This window comes from Colossoma macropomum, unplaced genomic scaffold (genome assembly GCF_904425465.1).
Source record: "Colossoma macropomum unplaced genomic scaffold, Colossoma_macropomum, whole genome shotgun sequence".
NCBI classification, from domain to species: domain Eukaryota; kingdom Metazoa; phylum Chordata; class Actinopteri; order Characiformes; family Serrasalmidae; genus Colossoma; species Colossoma macropomum.
In genome coordinates this window covers 41,686,666-41,708,555 of record NW_023494803.1, presented here as the reverse complement: position 1 = coordinate 41,708,555, position 21,890 = coordinate 41,686,666, and the positions used below count along the sequence as shown (strand labels likewise).

At 43.2% G+C, this 21,890-nt stretch overlaps 1 protein-coding gene across 1 annotated transcript in view; it reads left to right on the top strand.

The window, feature by feature from the left end:
• The window catches only part of ahctf1 (AT hook containing transcription factor 1), a 45,566-nt gene extending 23,733 nt beyond the window's left edge, over positions 1-21,833 (top strand). The window contains 21 exon segments of the mRNA XM_036592891.1: positions 504-627; positions 717-773; positions 1,133-1,279; positions 1,625-1,664; positions 1,667-1,814; positions 2,288-2,432; positions 3,700-3,831; positions 4,235-4,382; positions 5,493-5,643; positions 7,329-7,436; positions 7,542-7,698; positions 9,897-10,115; positions 12,093-13,137; positions 15,570-15,675; positions 15,757-15,878; positions 16,399-16,548; positions 16,551-16,648; positions 17,229-19,200; positions 19,307-19,416; positions 20,040-20,110; positions 20,910-21,833. Coding sequence (XP_036448784.1) covers positions 504-627; positions 717-773; positions 1,133-1,279; positions 1,625-1,664; positions 1,667-1,814; positions 2,288-2,432; positions 3,700-3,831; positions 4,235-4,382; positions 5,493-5,643; positions 7,329-7,436; positions 7,542-7,698; positions 9,897-10,115; positions 12,093-13,137; positions 15,570-15,675; positions 15,757-15,878; positions 16,399-16,548; positions 16,551-16,648; positions 17,229-19,200; positions 19,307-19,416; positions 20,040-20,110; positions 20,910-21,108 — 5,449 coding nt within the window. The 3' untranslated portion in view covers positions 21,109-21,833.
• The last annotated feature ends 57 nt before the right edge of the window (positions 21,834-21,890 follow it).

Sequence of the window (21,890 nt, the reverse complement as noted above, 5' to 3'; positions counted from 1 at the left end):
TTGAAATAAGAGTTTGATGTAGTTTGTAAATATTGTTGGTTTCAAGGCGTTCAGCACATATATATGAAAATTAAACTGTGAAAATCAGTTTTGAATACGCTGCTTCTGTGATGTCAGACATTTACATATATCTGCCCATTCAGCCTACAGCAGTTTAGCCCTGCCCACTCGTGCAGAGCAGAGCACTTTTACATACATCAGTCTTAAAGGCACAGTACCACAAATAGTGTTTAATTATAAGGGATTAAGAGTTTTGAAAATGCATGTAAAGATGATTTGTGACCTGAACCCACACAAACAGAAAGAACATAAAGAAAGCCGCTCGACTTCAGGACAAACTTCAGTGTTTGCTGTTTTTGATGAAGTGTCTGCATTTACCTGCTGAATACAGTGCATTTGCATAAAATCTCCTTTTAAATGAATAGGATGTAGTGAGGCGAAATGTACCCAAATCACAATGTACTGTTGGTTTATTGCCCCCCCCCCCACTCTTCTTTCGGCAGAGATAAGTGGTCTGCCGACTGCCTGATGATCGACGGGTTGGTGGCCCAGTGTGGAGAACGTCTCGTAGAGCTGTGGAAAAGGGACGAGGGTGGGACGGGACAGTATCCACCCCCATCGCTCCATGTAAGACTTCAGTTCCCAAAGCTGCGTCTTTTAGATCTGTTTTAGGAACCTTTTTGCAGAATTATCCTTATTTGTTTGTTCTCCTGCAGGCTTTGCTGGATTTGTACCTCCTGGAAAACGTTGAAGAATCTGCCAAACATGCCATTGTATCCTTTCCGACTACCTGAGGGGTTTTAAACATTTTGTTCACACTTTTTATCATTAATTAAAGATGTTTTGTTGTTTGTGAGATTTTTTAAGCCATAAGGCTTCATTAGAAGGAGAGTTAAAGGGCTCATATCATGGAAAATTTAATTGTCTTTTTTTTTGTCTTTTTTGAAATAAGAATCTGTAACATGTAAATGTTTTGCTGTTCTTGCCGGTAAATATACAATAAAAAATATAACACAATGCAAGAAAAACGTAAAATATGAGCTCCTTTTGATATTTGGAGTGCTAAGACATAAGACAACTTATAAATTTAGTCTCTTTCTGGCGAGTATCTGTTCTTAACTGGGCACTCCAGGTTATATATTTGCTGCTGGATGTCATGTACTCCTTTCCTAATAAGAGTGGAGCCTCTGTGGAGTCTTTCCCCACTGCCTTCGCCATTCCTATTGGCTTAGTGAAACTCGTACAAGGCTTGTGGTTACTGGATCATCACGACCACGAGGTAACGATTAACCTCACTGTTCATGTAGAACGTCTAAAGGAGAACTGTAGTTACAGCAAAAGCAGCAGGAGAGAGAGATTAATCAGAGGGCTGCAGCAAAGTTAATCTGATTTGACAACTAGTAACATAATTCTTCATAATGTTCATATGATCCGCACAGTCACTCTGACAGACTGTAATACACTACAGGAAGTGTAGGGGGCGATATGGCTTCTACTGTCTCATTTAAAAAGCTCTATAATGTTCATATGATCCACACAGTCATTCTAACATTCTCTCTCTCTCTCTCTCTCTCTCTCTCTCTCTCTCTCTCTTTCTCTCTCTCCCTCTCCCTCTCTCCCTCAGAACTCTCTGGAGCTGCTGCTCCACCCTGCCACCAGTCACTCTCTCTGGTGTGGCAGCATGGCCGTGTGCTGCAGGCTCTGATGTGTCAGGGGAAGCACAGCATCGCCCTGCGATACCTGCATGTGATGAAGCCGCCTCTGAGCTCCACCAGCCAGGCCAAGCTCTGCCTGTCAGTGCTGCTCCACAACAGGTACGAACACACATGCTCACCTGCTCAGACCTGGATAAAATAAAGACAGCATGTCTCTGAAAACACCTCTCTGATCAACATCTGTCATTTCACCTACTGGTTCATCTCATTACAGAGAAACGTATATATTCCGCCCCAGATTAGCGTTTATTAGGGCTGGGCCGAATACCGGTTTTAGGGCTCAGGAGCTTCAGCAGTGATCAGCAGCTGGGGTGGGGTTGTGGACTACTTTCCCGCAGCTTCCCATGAAGTGATAAACCGTTGTGGTTTGGATTCTCCCTTAAAACGTCTGAATACCCTGTGCAGGACAGTTTGGAAGGAACGAAAGCGATTGGACGGCACCTTGAAACTCCCAAATGAAGTTTCTAGCAAGACTTTTGGTGTAACAGTGCTGATGTAGGATCAGTTTCTGACTGCCTGGATCTTTATTAATCTTATTTTTTGTTTCTCTCTCGCTCTCGCTCTCTCTGTAGGTGTTTAGTGGAAGCCTGGGCTTTGCTCAGACAGCATGCTAATAAGCTCAACCTGGAGGACCTGCTGCGGTTCCTGTACGAGAAGTGTCAGGAGCTCGACCTGATGAAGGAGCTTCTCAAGCTGCCTCTGGGACCCTCAGAGCAGGTGTGTGTATGTGTTTGTGTGTTTGTTACCCAAGTACATGCTAAAACAAGACTTCTGATACAGGAAAAAATTGGGCAGGTATTTTGGAAGTCCTTGTTGGAAAGAAGATAAAAATCGAAGTCTTAAGCCACGGTCACAGTGAGAATATAAAACGTTTGCCTGGCAAAAAAAGCCAATTCATTCGAAAAAGAAAGGGCGCAGAAACGGGTTCATCTGAGTGAATTTTAAACAAACAAATAAGTGGACAAACTGCCCCTCACTCAGCTTAATGATGTTTAAGGGGAGTTCCACCATTGTTTCTTCTAAATTATTTTATAACTCAGTGTGTGAGATGTAAACAGAGAGATTCAGAGTGGTTTGGTGTGAAATGGTTCAGATGTCTTTACAGTGGTGGTGATAGGAACCAGGGGTCGCCATGACTACAACACAGATATAGACATTTTATTTACTATCCAGAACCACCAGAGAACCTACACGAGTCTTCTGACGTTCTGAATTTTATATGCTGTCTAATGTAGAGGTCTGCATTCTTGCAAAACCCACCATAATATCTTGTGGCGGGGGAGAAATTTCAGTGTCATGCGTCTTGTTTTCTTTTCTTTTTTTTTATTATATTTTTATTAAGACACTTGTCAGGTTCACAGATACAAATGCATTTGGAAACGCGGAGGGACCAAATGAGTGGAAAATCTAGGAATGATTATACAACTATATATAAAAAAAGCACATGTATACATACAAAATTAAGACAAATTACCAATATAATTCCAGGAAACCATATTTGCCAAAACCTTTCTGTCTTTTGGTGTACATCAAAAGTTAGCTTCTCAAGAGGAAGTAAAGATGTTATTTGAGAGAACCACAAATTGAGAGTTGGGACCTGAGGAGAAGACCAGAGAAGTAAAATACATTTTTTAGCAATATAAACCAGCAGAATAAATATCTGTCTAGCATTGTAGTGAAATGTATCTTCCAACTGGCCATAGAGTAAATATAATTTAGGGCATAATGTAAACTCTATATCAAGAATTTCTTGTATAACTGAATGCACCCCTTCCCAAAGTGTTTTGATTTTATCGCAGGTCCATGCGTTTCGTTTTCTGTTTAGTTAAAAAATAGTTGTTCACCAAAAAGCCAAGTCTGATCTACGGCGGTTATTTTCAGTCGTGACTCAACATGGAAAACCAGTTGCAGGAGTGGGATAAAATCTCGCGAGAGCTGAGATACGAGACTGTTTTAATGTTTTGTGTGTGTTGTGTTTGTATAGGAATGTTTGGAGCGGTTCCTTCAGGGCACAGGAGGATTCCAGAACAGAGAGCTGCTCATGGTTCACTACCTCCAGCAGGCCAACTATGTTCCTGCCCTGCAAATCAACCAAACTCTCAAAATGAACCTGGCGGTAAGTTGGACCCGGGTACTGTCAGCAACTTCACGATACAAGAGTCACAATACATATGGGATGTGTTGATGCTGATCTAAAAATGTTAATGTTGCTTTTGCTATGTGTAGTTGTTTTTTGTCCGACACGCCAAATCCAAACGTTTTGATAGTAGTTCTGCTTTTTAGGCGACATTTAAAGATCTTCATTCTCGTGTCTTTATCTTTTATAAAAAGACACGAGTGCTGGGTCCAAAAAGTAATCACTCGTACAGAACAAAATCATTCAGCTTTGGCATAATTCTGTTAAATGTTTAACCAGTCTCAACATAACAGATGTGTTTCAGCACCAGCATTTCGTCACCATACCTCAGTCCCATCTGCTGTAGTACTGAGCTGATATGTGTGGTGATTTCATCCTTCAGGCTGATCGAGATCCTAAAATGAAGGAGAGATCAAACACCAGGAACTCCATCCTGAACCAGTACGGGAAGGTTCTGCCCCGAGCGCAGCGGAAACTAGCCATTGAGCGGGCCAAACCGTACCAGCACCCCACCACCATCCTCAGAGAAGGTACACGTCGCTTTTGTATGTACAGAGTAGTGCTGGGCCATGTTTATTTTGGTTGTTTACCTCGATAACGATGAGCTTAATAAGTTAAAAATAGGTAAATTGACATTTCTCCCCATTTGCGTAAAGTAGACAGTGTTTATAGGCGGCCATGCAGCATGTAGTGTAGCCACAAGCCAAGACAGCAGCTAATTAGATCTCATAAGAACAAATGAGAACTTTATTGGGGGAATGTAGACTAATTACGATTAGGACAGGCTGAGTGTGTGGTTTCTAAACCAGTCCAGTGCCTCATAGCTTGTTTTGCTTGCTATTGATTGTACTCCAAAAATTCAAAGAGCACGGACTAGAGGAATTTGGGGGCGGAGTTTAGAGAGAGTTGTTTTGCCACAATCCAGCATCAAAAGTTTAAGTTGTCCCCAAACATGTGCTCTCATTATGCGACTACAAAGCAGGATGCATGCTGGGGAACTGCATAAAGGCAAGCCTGAGTGACGGTGATAAACCTGATAAGCTTGGCTGATGATAATGTAATGAAAATGATCAAAATCACGTCGTCTTGTTGTCGTTTGATTTATTTTTGGGGTGTAATGATGGTGTTTTGTCCGTCAGCCCGATATTAACAGCAAAGGCTTGAATTTTGATCACTTGCTACTTTGGTACATTAGGTGGCGCTGTGTCTTTTACTCTCTAGACGAGGAAGGAAGAGAAGTCTGTCCATTCACTCACGACAGCACAGAGGGCTGGGCAGTTAGCGGCACTAACTCGCGTTAGCTGTTTGTAGGTAGCAGTGATAACTGTGTAGCGTTAGCTAGCGTTAACTCTTTTCATTGACATTACGGAGAGTGAAAAGATGTGAAGTGTAGACTTTACATTTATGTTTGTTTATTGCTTATTTTATTTGCTGTTTTTGACATGTGGAGCGTAACAGAATACATGTAGTCATCAATAATCAGCACTATCAGTAACTGTTGATATTTAATGATATGAGAAATATACTGGGATGGGTTTTTTGTCCACACTGCCCAGCACTAGTTCTGTTATCACCATCACCATTTCCAGTTCCAGTTACTCGACTTTGTTTTCAGTATCAGTTCTTGGTCTTTATTCCAGTGTCAAGGCCTCAGCCTTTATCAACCGTGGCTAAACGATCTGCTACTGAAACCGTACTGACCCGAGCAGCCTTCATCAAAAATGTCCTCACCAAGATTGAGGAAGTGTGGGTCGGCAAAGACGCCACGCCTGAACCTTCTCCTCAGAAGAGGTGGGCTTCTTTTTGCTTGTTAATGATTAGACGTATGGAGATTACACCATTTCCCTGCACTGAAGCTTTTGTGTAGTTAGTTTTTATTTTGTAGGCATGTTTATTTTTCCTAAGTCTAAGAAATGGATAATTAGGTTTTACTATATTCTAATATATTAAAATATAGTTGCATAATACCATAGGTGTGTAATGAGTCATTTTTGTCAGTCTTCCATTCTCTATCGATGGTTTTTCCCCTTGTCTCATTAAGCTATGAGTGATATAAACTTACCACATGCTTTAGGTATTGGTGATAACTCAGTTTAAATAGAGAGAAAGAGATAGAAAGAACTTTATTGATCCCAAGGGGAAATTGCAAGATGCATAACTGCACATAAACTTGCGTATACTGTGCAGAAAATAAAAAATAAAAGTAAAAATAGAAATAAGTTGGGCAGAAATAAGATGAATATAATAAAAAAAATAAATAGAAAAAATAGATGAGTTAAAGTTTAAGAGAGTAGAAATAAAAGTATCTCTATTTGCACATTTACGTAGCTAGTTGTTGCCTAGATTTGGGTGAAGTGCAGTTATTATGGAAAATAGGCAAGGAAAGTTTATTTATACAGCACTGTTCATGCACGGCTGTAAAAGTGCTTTACAAATTATGAAAGTGAAGGGGAGCAGAAAAACGTTACATGAAGAATAGAAATTAAAAACATGATTAAAACAATGGATTTTAAAAGAGAAGAATAATTAAAGTAAAAATCTAATAAAAATTAATTAGAATAATTAAAAATCAAATATAGTTGTTATAACGTATTCAGTAAGTTTAAAAGCTAGCCTACACTCTTAAAGAGGGTTCTTTAGGAAAGACAGCTGTTCTGTTTAGAACCTGGAGTTCTATATACACATTTTTTTCGAAGATTCCTTAATAAAGAAAATGGTTCTATATAACACCCTAACAACGCTTTGCATAATTAAATGGTTCTTTGCATCATGAAATGGTTCTTCAGATTGATGCAGAATGTGTTTTTAATGGATATATGGAGAACTTTTTTGGAGAGGGTTCTATATAGCACCAAAAGTGTTCTTCTATTGTTGCAGGTTTGACAGCATAACAATATGGTCCTGTACAGAACCATATACAACACATCCTCAATCAACCTAAAGAACCATTTAACCATGCAGAGTGTTCATGATGCTCTATAGATCCTTTTTTTTTTTCTTGAGGTACCATCATTTTTAAAAGTGTAGAACATTTTATGTGCTTAAATCGTGAAAGGGTTCTTCAGATTGATGGAGAAAGTCAAGCTTGTAACAATAGCAGAACCCTTTTTGGTGCTGTACAGAATAATTTTTAAAAGGAACCATGTAAAGAATCATTTAAGGATGAAATGGTTCTATGTAGAACTCATGGTTCAAAACAGAACCATTCTCTTAACGAAAGAACACTTGAGGAACCAAGAGTGTCGATGGCAAATGTTATATAGTCATTCTTTTGCTGTCAGGAGGAAATGTGAGCGTCAGGTTGAGGCTCTGTAATTGAATTCGGTGATGGTTTTATCGCAGTTGCTCCACAGACGATAATTGTTCATCTAAATTTACGTCTAAATCATCTGAGCTTTCATTAATAATCATAAATTACCTTTCTGTGAAATTGACACAATGAAAGAAAATGATCACAGTGATGTTTTGTCTTTCAGCCCCAGAGAGCCAGAGGTGCTGGTGCCCAGTCCAAATCCTCCAACCTTACACGTGCCTGAGGCCTTCGTAGGAACTCCGATCAACATGCTGACCAAGCGGATGTCGAGGTAAAACTGCCTGGAGGATCTCCTCTCTCTGATTGGTTCAGGTCTGTTTTGATACATCTTGTTTTATTAAAAATATCCTGTCCCAATCTTTGACTCGGTTTACAGGCTTTTTGATCTGGTGGTGCAGCCGTCTTACCAAACGTCTCCAGAGGCGTCTCGCACGCAGGGAACCCCACCCAGATCCATCAGCTCATGGGCCGCGCCTAAGAGCATCACCAAAGCTCCTGAGCTCAGTCTGCTGCAGACCCCACAGGTGGTCAAGGTAAAGTCTTTCAATTTAGTGGTCAGCCGCTGCTGATTTAACTGCGGAAGAACCTTTAATCTCACTGACAATGGGCTCAGAGGCTTTGTGACGTCCTCTTACAGCCTGGGGATGTTATGACGCATGCGTGTCCGATGGTCAGTAAAATTGATCAGCATGTGGAGTTGAAAATAAATGAGTGCAGACGTCCATCTGTGTGCTTCTCTGTTTCCTATCACTGCGTTAGAGAAGCTCAGTGCTGCCTTTACTGTTGGACACTTTCACAGCGCAGTTCACATCACTGTGGAAACACCTATTGATCTGTTTAATCAGCGGAATGATAAAAGGCCTCTAAAGCGTGAAGTATATTCTCACACTTAAAAGATGGTTCTTTAGTACAGAAAATGGTTCTGCATAGAACCATGAACACTCAAAGCACCTTTGCATGATTAAAGTGTTCTTTGCAGTGTCATAGTTCTTCAGACTGATGGAGAATGTGTTGTAGATGGTTCTCTACAGAACCTTTTTGAAAATGATTCTGTAAAGCACCAAAAATGGTTCTTCTGTTGTAACAAGCGCAAGGTCATAACAACAGAAGAGCCCTTCTTGAAGCTATATAGAACCATATACAACACATTCTCCAACAATCTGAAGAACCATGCAAAGAATCATTTAAGCATGCAAATGGTTCTATATAGAACCTTTTCTGAAAATTGCTCTATACAGCACCAAAAAAGGGTCGTCTTTTGTAACAAGCTTGATGTAACAAAAGAACAACACTTTTTGTTGTTGTATAGAACCATATACTACACATTCCACTCCATCCATCTGAAGAACCCTCTGGGGATGTAGAGACCCCTTTTATCACGCAGAGGGTTCTTTGAGCGTTCATGGTTCTGTATACAACCATTTTCTGTACTAAAGATCCCTTCAAGAACCATCTTTTTAAGAGTGTATTTATGGTGCTTTATTTAAAGTGGTAGTTTATCACATAAAATAAAACACATTTTCAGCATCGTTAGGTTCTGTTCTTTACCTATCAGACTAAATGCAACAGTAGCGTTAAGACCTCGTGTTCTTACAGGAGCATCCTGTTAGACCAGCGTATGGAATGTAATTTTTCTTCTGAAATTTCAGGCAAAATCTCTAATTTTTCAATCAAAATCTAACAATTGACAAATAACATGAATGACAGTAGTAACGATAAGCAGCGGTTTATCACTGTTTTCTTCAGTCTCATGCGCTGGTCAGCACTAGGCATGTTCAAACAGTTTGATCAGCAGATCAACAGTGAAACTCCATCACGATCCTGTGTTCTGTTCTGTGCACTCTTTAGCATTTTAACATTAACTTATTTAATGAAAATCTTTAATGAAAATCACCGTAATACAGATTGAGTTGATCTTTTGGCTTTTTCACCTCAGTTGTTATTGTAAACACGTGTGTTAGATTCTGCTGGTGTGGGTTCATCTGTTTCTTCTCTAAATGACAAGCGCTAAAGAGACTTGTGTGCTAGTAGCGCCCCTACTGGAGAAACTTTAGACTACAAGACTAGAAATCCACACCTACAAGCTTTACATTAAAAAAACGAGGTGTTTTCTGTCGTTATAGTGGAGCTGCTCTGGAATTCACTTTCGGAAGCCATGAAGTGTTCATATTTTCACTTTATGTAACATTAAACCTCTCAGCCTCGTCAGTTTGACAGACTTTCTCACAGTTTTCATCCATCAATGTTCTCTCACTACAATACCCAGCATACATTGCGCAAATACATCATACAACAAATTGGAAACCTCCCCACAGTGGAAAAAGACGTCCTGACTGCTAGCCTAGCCACTGATCTACAGGCTAATATAGCACTTCAGCTTCCTAGCAGTGATGTTAGCCATCTTGTCTCCTTCAGCATCAGCCAGCTAACAAAAAAGTCATTTCAAACGTCCTGCCCTCATGGATCCACCACAGAGGTCCTGTCGTTTTTCAAAGTTCCTCCCTCCTCCAGGATACATCATCAGAAGGCAGTTTATCCTAGTCTTTAAACCGAAAAAATCTCACTCGATGTAGTGGCACTGCTGTAAAGAGTGAGTTTACTGCAAATATAGTGATGGTTACTTTTTTATTTGGTGAGCTTGTCCTTTTTAAAAAGAGAAGAGTAGCTTAAATGTTTTTATAACAGTGTCCCTAAGTGCCTGTTAATATCTGTCCTCTTTCTCCCCTGATAGAGAGCTCGAGCTTTGGCTGCGTCGGCTCCAGTGTTCTCGTCCTTCACCCCCCAGTCCATCCTGAGGAGCAGCCTGCGTCCCACACCTTTGGGAACCCCCTCTGCCTCACCCGGGCGATCCGTTACGCCCCCGTTACGCCCCAAAGAGAGCCGGATCACTTTCATGGAGGAGGCAGGGTCCCCGGAGCTGCCCAAGAGCTCTGTCCACTGGCGTAATGGGGTAAAACTAAATATTCTCCATATCTTTACAGATGCACACCCTCTCTGAAGGGTGTTTTTGTCCACAGGCGGGTTAATATGTTGCTTGTGTAAGAGATTAATTGGCTTCCTTTTTTTAATTATAAGATTGCTGGCGTTATTCTTAAGTCCCAACACTCTCACAGTTCGGTTTACCGCTCTCCCCTCGACTCTTGTGCTTGTTACTTTACTTTAGAGCAGGGGTGCCCAGTCCTGGGCCTGGAGATCTACCGCCCTGCACAGTTTAGCTCCAGCCCTAAACAAACACACCTGATCCAGGTAATGAAGGCTCTCAGGGGCGTCTGAGAATTAGAGCAAGGTGTGTTGGACCTGAACTCTCCATGGCGGTGGATCTCCAGGACCAGGATTGAGTACCCCTGACATAAATCTAGCGAACATAACCATAATGTGTCGTACAGTTCACCAGCTAGCACAGCTAACACCAATTATGTTTATTTTTGGAGGCTCATACTCAAAGCACAGCTCAGAGGCAGTGGCGTTTATTACATATAATGCTGAAATACAACACAAAGAATAGTCATGATATTGAAACTGGCAAATACCAATATTCACAAACAGTTTGGTGCTCTGTTACTCTGTCTGTTAGTAGAGGTTAGTTGAGTATATTGACATAAATGGTCTTTTTGTTTTGGTGACATTTTGATAGTTAACACTATCCGTTAAGGCCCAGGATCACACTTGCATTTGCCTCCACATTTTCGCCAGTTTTGCAGGCGAACAGCATTTCGCATGTAAAATTTCACATCAGGTTTAACTTCAGTGGACTTTGACATGAGAATTTGTGTCGTCGACCAGCTGGGCTACTGCTTTGGTGGTGTTGAACTCAGAAGGCTGATTTCAGCGTTTTTAAGCACAGACTTTTAAACATTTCTTCCCCACTGACTATAAATTAACAGTGGTTGGGGCTCCCGAGTGGTGCAACCGTCTAAGTGTTGTCCCTCATCAGGAGATCGCAAGTTCGATCCCTGGTGATGCTACAGCCGTCCGTAGCCGGGAGTCCGAGAGAGCACAATTGGCCTCGCTCTCTCTGGGTGGGTGGGATGGCCCCTCCCTCTCCCCCCATCACTCAGCGCGATGCTAGTCAGCGCAGACATCTGTTAGCTGACGTAACAGATCTGGCGGTTGGCGCTTTCCTCCGAGCGCGTTCGGCTGTCCGGTGACGTTGCGTGAGCGGCAGCTCGAAAAGATGCAGTGCCTGGCTTCACAGGTAGTATCGTGTGATTGGGGGAGTCCTAACTAGCGGGTGGAATTGGCAACGACTAAATTGGGGAGAAAATCCAAATTGGGTTAAAATCAAAAAAAAAAAATACAAAAAAATTAATTAACAATGAAAGAAACACTATGATATGCCGATATTCTTTACTTCTGTGCTTTTATTGTTTGTAATAGACGAGTTAGCCAGCTTGTTAAATGCACTGTTAGCTCCTTGGCTAACCGCACCCGCACGCAGTTCACCAAACTTAATTACTCCAGATCAGTGTCCAGCTCTGCATTCCCATGAGGATATAATTTTGTTCATGTTTGTCATTATTGTTTATCATTTGCTTTTGGGGCTAATCTTCAGTCACACCCATTTCTCAAGGAAATGTGAACTGCAGATATGTAATATGACTCCTGCTTTATGCAGTTATTGAGCTAGCTTAGCTGACACTAAATTGTGTGTATTTTAAATTCAGAGCAGTAACGTTTGTTATGCGATAAATCGCCAAATAATAAAGTAATAGGTAGTTATCATACAGTTTTGTGTGAAGTTTTGGCACCCCTAGTCTAATGATCATTTGTTAATTTTCTAACTGCAAGTTAACACAACTTTCTGCAGGCAACAGGACTTGGCTCTTCTTTTTAACATACTGGAAAAATACAATTTTAAATGTCCATTTTTGAGTTTTTTGCACCAGAATGCACCATTATATTCCTGTCTGTTGTGGTTCTTTTGCAGCTTGCTGCAGATAATGAACTTAGCCAGCTCAAGAGACCAATCATACCACCAGAGGGAGGTATTGAGGCCTGGAGTGAGCATTCTGGAGAGGAAGAGGACGATGAGAAAGAGCCTTCTTTGGAAGAGAAGGAGAAACCAGGGCAGAAGGTGGAATCTGAGAGCAGCTCCCCTGTTAAAGAGCTCCAAATGCAGGAGTCCAAACAGGTCCTGCCCACGCTGCTGCCGAGGCCTAGTCTGGGCCAGGAGACGAGCGAGATCTCGATCCAGTCAGATACGACTCTGGAGTTCCACGATGCTCTCTCTCCTGGGGACCCTGGAAGGCAGAGGCAGGAGCGCCAGCTGGTGGTGGAAACCAGCGTGGAGGAGGAAGTGGTTGTTAGATTCCCAGGAGCTGCAAAATTAGTCCAAACCTCTGCTAATGACGCCACCACAAAGGAACTGCCTGCTGTATCTCAGCCTTCAGAAGAAAGCGCAGAAGAGAAGTCTCAAGAAGTCTCTGAAGTTCAGATGCAGCTGGATGCCAGTAAAGATGAAGAACAGAACAAGGAAAAGGGCCACACACAGGATTTGCATACAGACTTCATGCCTGCACCTCACGTGGAAGGACCGAACTCTGAGCCTGTGGTGGACGAGGTGCTGAATCATCATCCTGAAGTTGTCGAAGAATCAAATCAGGACAAAGCTGTTCATGAGGAACCACTGTTGATCAAGGAAGCAGAGCCAGAACCACAAGAACCTGTCAGTGAACCCTCCACCAGGGCTGAGGAGCCCATCAATGAGCCTCCAGAGTTGACAGTGACCGAAGACTCCGAGCCCGAACCACAGCAACCGGTCACCGAAGCGTCCGCCATGGATACGGAACCAATCGGTGAAAGCCCTGCAGTACAGGCGTCCAAAGAGTTGGAGTCTGCACCTCAAGAACCAGCAGGTGAACCAGTCAGTGAACCTCCTGCTGAAGAGTTGGTTAACCATGAAGCTGGGGTAGAAGACGCTGTAGAGATTGCTGGCAAGGTGGAGCATAAAGCAGAGGCGATGGAGACATCCGGTGAGTACATAAGGGATTAATTTATGTTAATGTATGCGTGAAGTGTGGACCGTGGTAGCGAATCAGGGGTGAGTTAAAGTTTAGTAATCAAATAGTCGGTGAGGATTTCTGATATTCAAATAGGCTTTATACATTCTCAAGAACCATGAGTTGCCTGAACTCCCCTCCACCGGAGGGCAGTGAAGAGCTGCACCTTACATTTTAATCAGATTCTTTTCTGTTTAGCCTAGTGCACGAACCAAAGGACTACCACACATCGTCTAAAGGCTACCGCACACTGTCTAAAGACTACTGTCGCAGTCTAAGGGCTACCGCACACCATCTAAAGACTACTGTCGCAGTCTAAGGGCTATCGCACACCGTCTAAAGACTACCACACACCGTCTATAGACTACTGTCGCAGTCTAAGGGCTACCGCACACCATCTAAAGACTACTGTCGCAGTCTAAGGGCTATCGCACACCGTCTAAAGACTACTGTCGCAGTCTAAGGGGTATCGCACACCGTCTAAAGACTACTGTCGCAGTCTAAGGGCTATCGCACACCGTCTATAGACTACTGTCGCAGTCTAAGGGCTATCGCACACCGTCTAAAGACTACTGTCGCGGTCTAAGGGCTATCGCACACCGTCTAAAGGCTACTGTCGCGGTCTAAGGGCTATCGCACACCGTCTAAAGGCTACTGTCGCGGTCTAAGGGCTATCGCACACCGTCTAAAGGCTACTGTCGCGGTCTAAGGGCTATCGCACACCGTCTAAAGGCTACTGTCGCGGTCTAAGGGCTATCGCACACCGTCTAAAGGCTACTGTCGCGGTCTAAGGGCTATCGCACACCGTCTAAAGGCTACTGTCGCGGTCTAAGGGCTATCGCACACCGTCTAAAGGCTACTGTCGCGGTCTAAGGGCTATCGCACACCGTCTAAAGGCTACTGTCGCGGTCTAAGGGCTATCGCACACCGTCTAAAGGCTACTGTCGCGGTCTAAGGGCTATCGCACACCGTCTAAAGGCTACTGTCGCGGTCTAAGGGCTATCGCACACCGTCTAAAGGCTACTGTCGCGGTCTAAGGGCTATCGCACACCGTCTAAAGGCTACTGTCGCGGTCTAAGGGCTATCGCACACCGTCTAAAGGCTACTGTCGCGGTCTAAGGGCTATCGCACACCGTCTAAAGGCTACTGTCGCGGTCTAAGGGCTATCGCACACCGTCTAAAGGCTACTGTCGCGGTCTAAGGGCTATCGCACACCGTCTAAAGGCTACTGTCGCGGTCTAAGGGCTATCGCACACCGTCTAAAGGCTACTGTCGCGGTCTAAGGGCTATCGCACACCGTCTAAAGGCTACTGTCGCGGTCTAAGGGCTATCGCACACCGTCTAAAGGCTACCGCACACCGTCTATAGACTACTGTCGCAGTCTAAGGGCTGTCGCACTCCGTCTAACGGCTACCGCACACCGTCTAAAGGCTACCGCACACCGTCTAAAGGCTACCGCACACCGTCTATAGACTACTGTCGCAGTCTAAGGGCTATCGCACACCGTCTAAAGGCTACTGTCGCAGTCTAAGGGCTACCGCACACCGTCTAAAGGCTACCGCACACCGTCTATAGACTACTGTCGCAGTCTAAGGGCTGTCGCACTCCGTCTAACGGCTACCGCACACCGTCTAAAGGCTACCGCACACCGTCTAAAGGCTACCGCACACCGTCTATAGACTACTGTCGCAGTCTAAGGGCTATCGCACACCGTCTAAAGGCTACCGCACACCGTCTATAGACTACTGTCGCAGTCTAACGGCTGTCGCACTCCGTCTAACGGCTACTGTCGCAGTCTAAGGGCTACCGCACACCGTCTAAAGGCTACCGCACACCGTCTAAAGGCTACTGTCGCAGTCTAAGGGCTATCGCACACCGTCTAAAGGCTACTGTCGCAGTCTAAGGGCTGTCGCACTCCGTCTAACGGCTACTGTCGCAGTCTAAGGGCTACCGCACACCGTCTAAAGGCTACCGCACACCGTCTAAAGGCTACCGCACACCGTCTATAGACTACTGTCGCAGTCTAAGGGCTATCGCACACCGTCTAAAGGCTACTGTCGCAGTCTAAGGGCTACGGCACACCGTCTAAAGGCTACTGTCGCAGTCTAAGGGCTACCGCACATCGTCTAAAGGCTACTGTCGCAGTCTAAGGGCTATCGCACACCGTCTAAAGGCTACTGTCGCAGTCTAAGGGCTACGGCACACCGTCTAAAGGCTACCGCACACCATCTAAAGGCTACTGTCGCAGTCTAAGGGCTATCGCACACCGTCTAAAGGCTACTGTCGCAGTCTAAGGGCTACCGCACATCGTCTAAAGGCTACCGTAGCCGTCTAGCCAAATATTTTGTAGTTCACTTGCTTTTTTCAGATCGCTTGCAAACTTTATTGATACTGTCTACTTTCAGATCTGGATGATTATGTGGAGCGCCACTTATTTGGTAACGACTTGTCGCCACCACTGACTCGTTCTGGCATTAAAGAGGAACCAGAAACCTGGACGTCTTTCAACAGGTACCACAAATAACCTAGTATTTCAGTTTTCACTATTATTCCTGACTAGGCCTGCATTCACTCAATGTCTCCTCCACACAGTGAGCCTGATGGTTTAAAGGACTCGGAGTCTGAGCCAGCGGCCGTGGATGATGTAGATGCTCCGGCTGCTGACACGCAAAAATCGGTCACCTCTTCTGAAGCCACAACCTCAGAGTCTCAGTGTAAGAGTTTCCTTTCCTCAGTCGTGGGGTTGCTTGATATCGCAAAAATCCTATTGTGATATTTTTGCGTCCTGATTGTATTTTGTATCCTGAAAAATACAGAGCTTCTCATTCTAGCAAATGAATCTGTTCCACAGTGCAGAGGATTTGAACAATCTCTCCTTGTTCCTTCAAAGTCGTTGCCTTTTTTAGTTTCCATAAATTCAAACCTTAAAATGGCTGCCGTTGTGAGTGAATGGCTAGAGTTCTTCCTCCTCCCCGTCTAAAGCATAGAGATACATACCATCTAGTTTATTGAAATAGCAGTAATTGTATCAGATAATCATTTTATCCAATATATCTCAAATGTGCATCGTCAGTATAAAAAAATGGATTATAATATGTATTGTTTCATTGCCAAGTCTACTACCCGTCCAATCAGTCGTGTTTGCATACTGTTTTGTGTTTTTAAGCTTTCCTTTAAGAGAATGCGTGATAGGAGAAACAAAAGTTAATATTCGTTTTCCTCTGTTTTCCGTAGCTGTGGTCAGCCTGAACGACAGTGACGAACTGTCCAGTGCAGAGTCTGAGGAGGATTCTGGTGAAGAAGACGAAGAGGAGGAAGACTCGGGAAGTGAAGTGGAGATTATAGAGGAAGTTAAAGGCAATGGCAGGCAGCACCAACCTGCTCCTGCGTGTACCTGGAGGAGCTTCCACCCCATGAGCAGTTCCTCCAAGAGCAGACCACCGCGGTGCTGTCGCTTGTCGGCCCTGATGCACAACTGAATCAGGTAAGTCTTGTGTTGAATTATGTTAAATAATTTAAATAACGCTGTGAATTACATAATTATTCTTTCACTGCCCAAAAAGAATTGCAAGGAGTGTTTTCCTTTCCATAAAACAAGACTAATACATATCAATAACTTCAAATTTGAATCATAATAAGTTGTGCTTACTTTTTATTATGAAATGAGCCATATGTATATGCCTTTGAGAAAGTCCTAGGAACCTTAAACCTTAATGTTTTTCTGGTTTATTTTATTTTGCATTTGTACCTTTTGTTGATAGATTTCCATCTATTAAGTTTGCCATCCAAAGTCGTTTTTACAAAAAACGTTTTAACGTTTATAAAATTTTGGTGATGTAGACTGGAAATAGTAATGTTATGAATCTCGACAAACCTTTTTCCGTCCATCTTTAGCTCAAATCTTTGTAGATACCTGAAATATCACAGAAACTTCATTTTTGCACAAAAAAAATCTTTTTTTACAGCTTATCATTTGTGCAAAATGTCAATAGAAACACAGCGAATGTTTGAGACTTACACTGTCTTTTTTTTTTTTGTTGTTGTTTTTTTGGGTCCCTGAGCAGATGATGGACGGAGTGATGGAAGAGGACGATGGAGAGGGAGAGGTGGTGATGGTTGGTTTGGCACCTGCAGACCTGGATGAGGAAGCTGATGGGCCTGTTTGTTTCACTGAACTGAAACCTTCCACCACTCTCCTGGTTCCTCTCGAGCTGGCTGCTGAGCACCAGGAGCTTCTGGATGGAGGAGCTCTGCATGCTCTTGGAGGCGAGGAACCGGAGGAACCACTCCCTGGAGGCTCCAATACTTTCTCACTTATGCTGGATGCTGGAGATGAAGAGGAAGAACCAGTTGCTTCAGAAGTGGAACTTAACAACCAGTTAGTTACCGACCAGGACACAGAGCATCCTGAACATATGGAGAGCCAACCAGTTGCCAACCCAGATGTCCTCTGCGTAGAGTATACTGAAGTTCCTCATGAGTTTATGGAAAAAATGGAGGATCTACCAACAGCAAAGGCTGAACCTGTTATCCTGGCTGCACCAGATGTTGAGCCGCCTGACAAACCGGAGGTGCTTGAAGTGAAACCCATGCAAACGCTAGAATCGGCTTCTGCTGAAAAAGAAGAGGATCATTCGCATCTAAACGAAGGACGTGAGAATGGAGATATTAAAGATTCCGCTTCAGCCGAGGATGAAGATGATGAGAAGGTTCCTGATGAGAAAAAAGCACATGGCAGAACCATGCCTCACAAAGACGTTGCGGTAGAAGCTCATGAGTTCTCAACCACAGGTATGGAGGTCGTTCCTATGGCTGAAGATCATGCTAATAGGTTCGATGAGGGTGCATCACCCCAGGATGATGAACCTAAGGAAGCTCTCAAATCTTCAGAGGAACATCCTGAGGCTCCTTCAAGAGACGAGGTAGCGGAAGACAAACAGAATAAAGCTGAGCCGGTGCAGCAGAGTCCTGCACGGAGAGGCAGGAAAACTGTTAAGTTTCCGTTACTCATCACCGATTTTGAGAAAGATCTTTCAGACGAAGAGCAGACAGAGTCCAAGGTGCCTTCCACACCAAGACGAGTCACAAGGAGCGGCAAACAGCTGCAAGACTTTGAGGTCCCTGTTACGCCCAGAAGAAGTGCAAGAAAAGCAGAACCCGAATTGCCACATGGTTTGGAGATACCCTCAACAAAAGCCTCCAAGCCTTCAAGTCCAAGTAGAACTCCACAGAAAGCAACTCCCAGGAAAGGAACCCGCAGAACCAGGAACACAAATGTAGGCAGCGATGAAGAAGCCCAGCCTATGGAGGAATCGGTCATCAACGACGTGGCTGTCCCACAGGTTAAACAGAGCGCAAGGAAAACTCGGAAGTCCTCCGTTGACGTTCCAGAGTCACATCCTGAGGTTCCTGAAGAGAAGGCACCAGAAGAGCCACCTAAAGCTTCTGCTAGTCCCAGCAGGGTGACGCGCAAGTCTACCCGAGGGTTGAGCCTGGCTCTGGAGAGTTTCCAGAAGGATTCTGCAGAAGATGCAGTGGCTCCAAATCAATCTGTGGTCACCCCTCCAAGAAGCAGAAGAAAGACCAGAGCTGGAACAGCAGAAAAGGCCAATAACGTCACGTTTGTGGTTGATGAAGCTCAGCTCCAGAGCGTTTCTAGACGTCTGACCAGGAGCCAGCTTTGGAGTCATGAGGAGGAGCCAAAGAAAGAAGAACGTCTGGTTTTGGAAGCTCCTCTGGATGTGGAATCTGCGAATCCACTGGCTAACGCCTTGATGGAGAGACTGCAGGATGAGGGAGCCAAAGAAGGTGAAGTCGTTACGGAAATAGTACGTGCCAAGAGGAGAACTACCAAATCTGTCGGCGAGAATCAGAACAAAGGTGTTGAGGTTCCAGCGGAGGAGGTATCTACTGAAACGCAGGAAACCACCAAAAAGGCTTCTGTTAGACGAACACGGGCCAGCAAAGTGCCTGAACCTGATTCCTCACCTGTGAAGGACTCCTTCACCTTTACATCCAGCCTGCAGCGGACAAGAGGTGATGCTTCAAATGTTCTCAGCCAACGATTGCATAATTGCTCTATTCACATCGTTAAATCTTGCTTTTTTTCTCCAGTTTGTTAATTTAATTGTTTATCTTACAGGAAGAAAAAAGGATTCTACAAAGACTGACATCAATGTATCAGAAATGATTCTGTCCCCTCCTGTAACTCGAACAAGACGGGCAGCTGCTGTTGCAGAAGAACATCATGAGGTGAGGTTTATAGCACAACAAGACGATTATCTTAGTGAAATTCCTAAACTTTCTAAATCTCTGCTTAATTAAGTGGTTGAGATGTAAACAGAGGCATTCAGAGCGGTTCAGAGTCGTTCAGAGTGGTTTGGTGTGAAACGCTCCGTTCTAGAGAAACTTACCGAGTCAGAACTGTTCACAGTGGTGGTGATAGGAACCAGACGTCCACCTCTAAAAGCTCCCTCACAGAAAGTTCCTACATGAAATGGTTATGAATTCACTGCCTGATGACTGAGACACTGTTTTATGATAGTTTGGAGAACTTAAACTCCATTCATGGTGGAGGGATACATGCAGGGCGCTGTGAGGCAAAATAGTCCCCAAAGAAAACTTATTATTTCAGATTTTCCACTATTTTCCATCATCAACATTCCATATAAACTCAGAAGACTCGTGTAGGTTCACTGGTGGTTCTGGATAGTAAATAAAATGTCTACCACTCTGAATCTCTCTGTTTACATCTGGGATTTTGGTTTAATTCCCTTTTAAAATGAAATATGACTTATGACCATTTCAGATCCTGCGTATTGTTGTTGCTTACATCCATGTATTTTTTGCATTTTTTGAATTTGTTTGTAATGAAGGACCAGATTCCATCAAATGACATTGCAGTGCAAGCTGAAGAGGTCAAAACGAGGAAGAAGAGAACAACCAGGTAAACTTCTCTCTTTTTAGAAGCTGTCTAGTTCTATATAGAACCAAAAAGGGTTCTTCTATTATTACGATGTCAAGCTTGAAGTAATATAAGGACCATTTTTGAAGCTGTGTAGAACCATCTACAGCACATTCGCCATCAATCTGAAGAATCCTTTCATGATGCAAAGAACCCTGTAATTATGCAAATGGTTCTTTGAGTGTTCATGGTTCTATATAGAACAGTTTTCTTTACTAAAGACTGCAGTGTGTTTTGGGAACAATATAAAGTTAGAATATGGTTAAAAAGTGTTATTAAATAACCTGTAATTTTCTGTTTATTGAAATCTCAAATACTAAGGGTAGCTGTTTAATTATGAGGCAGATGAGTCATTGTGGGTGTCAGTTTCTTTCAGTTTATTCTCAATGCTGTGCAGATTTATTAAACATCATGAAATCACTCAACTCCGTTTATCATCCAAAACACATTCATTTTTACAGCTTCCTACAAACTGACAAACTTATAAGATATTAGTTTCATCATAGAATCGTTTTATGCGCACATTGTCAAAGCAGTTGATTTTATATGAATGAAATCTGAGATTCTAAACTTTATCACTTCCATTTTAAATTCAAATTTTGCTGGATGTTTAATGTAACATTTGATTTTAGTATCATAGACATTTTTAATATTTTACGCTGGGAAACAAATCAAATGTAGCCGATTTGCCCCTTTATCTCCAAATCCGAGACGTTTGGTCTCTGAAGCTGCTTTATTGTCTGAAAATCATTTATTAAAACTCTGTTTTTCTCTCTAACAGGACGAAAGCGGCTCCTGAACCTGTTCCCCTCTTAGAGGTGGATCTGGTGTCTCCGCTGGCCAGTCCGGCCCAGCCGGCCGCTCGGACGCAGAAACGCGCCGAGGAGAAAGACGAGCCCGTCCCGAAGATGAACCTTCGACGCAAACGCGTGATGGAAGCTATTTTCCCCAAACCGGTCACTCGGAGGAAGAAGCTCTGATTTAGCGCGACTCTTCGCTGCGGCTCCGTCTTCTCCAACATGCTTCGACCTGTTTTTTGTTGTTTTTTCCCTCATTTCCTTTTCCAAGAACTCTGCTGCCTGCTGTTTTCTAACGGGGATGACGAGTGGGGGATTTTTTTGAAATAAAGAAATAAATATAATTTGGGAGATGGAAATAATTTTATATAAATTATTGTAATGTTTACAGTATGGAGCACTGAGGGACTTGAACACCAAAAAAAAAAGATCTTAGTTTTTAAAGGTGCATTTCTACAAAATTGACGCAAATGTAAATAGTCTTTTAGGTATGTTATAAATAAAATTTGATATTTGTGAATAATTTTCTTACTCCTTGTTTTATATATTTTTGTAAGCTTGGCCTCTGATCAGTGTGACGATCGAACTGTTTGAGTTCAATGGGGAGGGGGGGGGGTCACATTACTGCTGTTTAGGGTGGGTTTTGTTGATTGACACTTGGTGTCCTCCTCTGAGGTCATAAATTGGATGAGCACTTTTCCTTTCTTTTGTCTTCAGTTCTCTTTGATGATAATGTGAATGCTCAGTCTTTTATTCCTCCCCTCCAGATTAAGGCTTGTTTATTTAGTGCACAGCAGAAATTACAGTATCAGCTCTTCATATTTACTTGTGGCTCCTGCTGAGTTTCAGATCATGTTTCTGCCTATAGTTGTTTAATTTGCTTTGCCATTAATAAATATATAATAGGGTCTCAGTGTTCAAACGTCTGTTTATTACACAGTATAACTCTGAACAGATGTGCACAG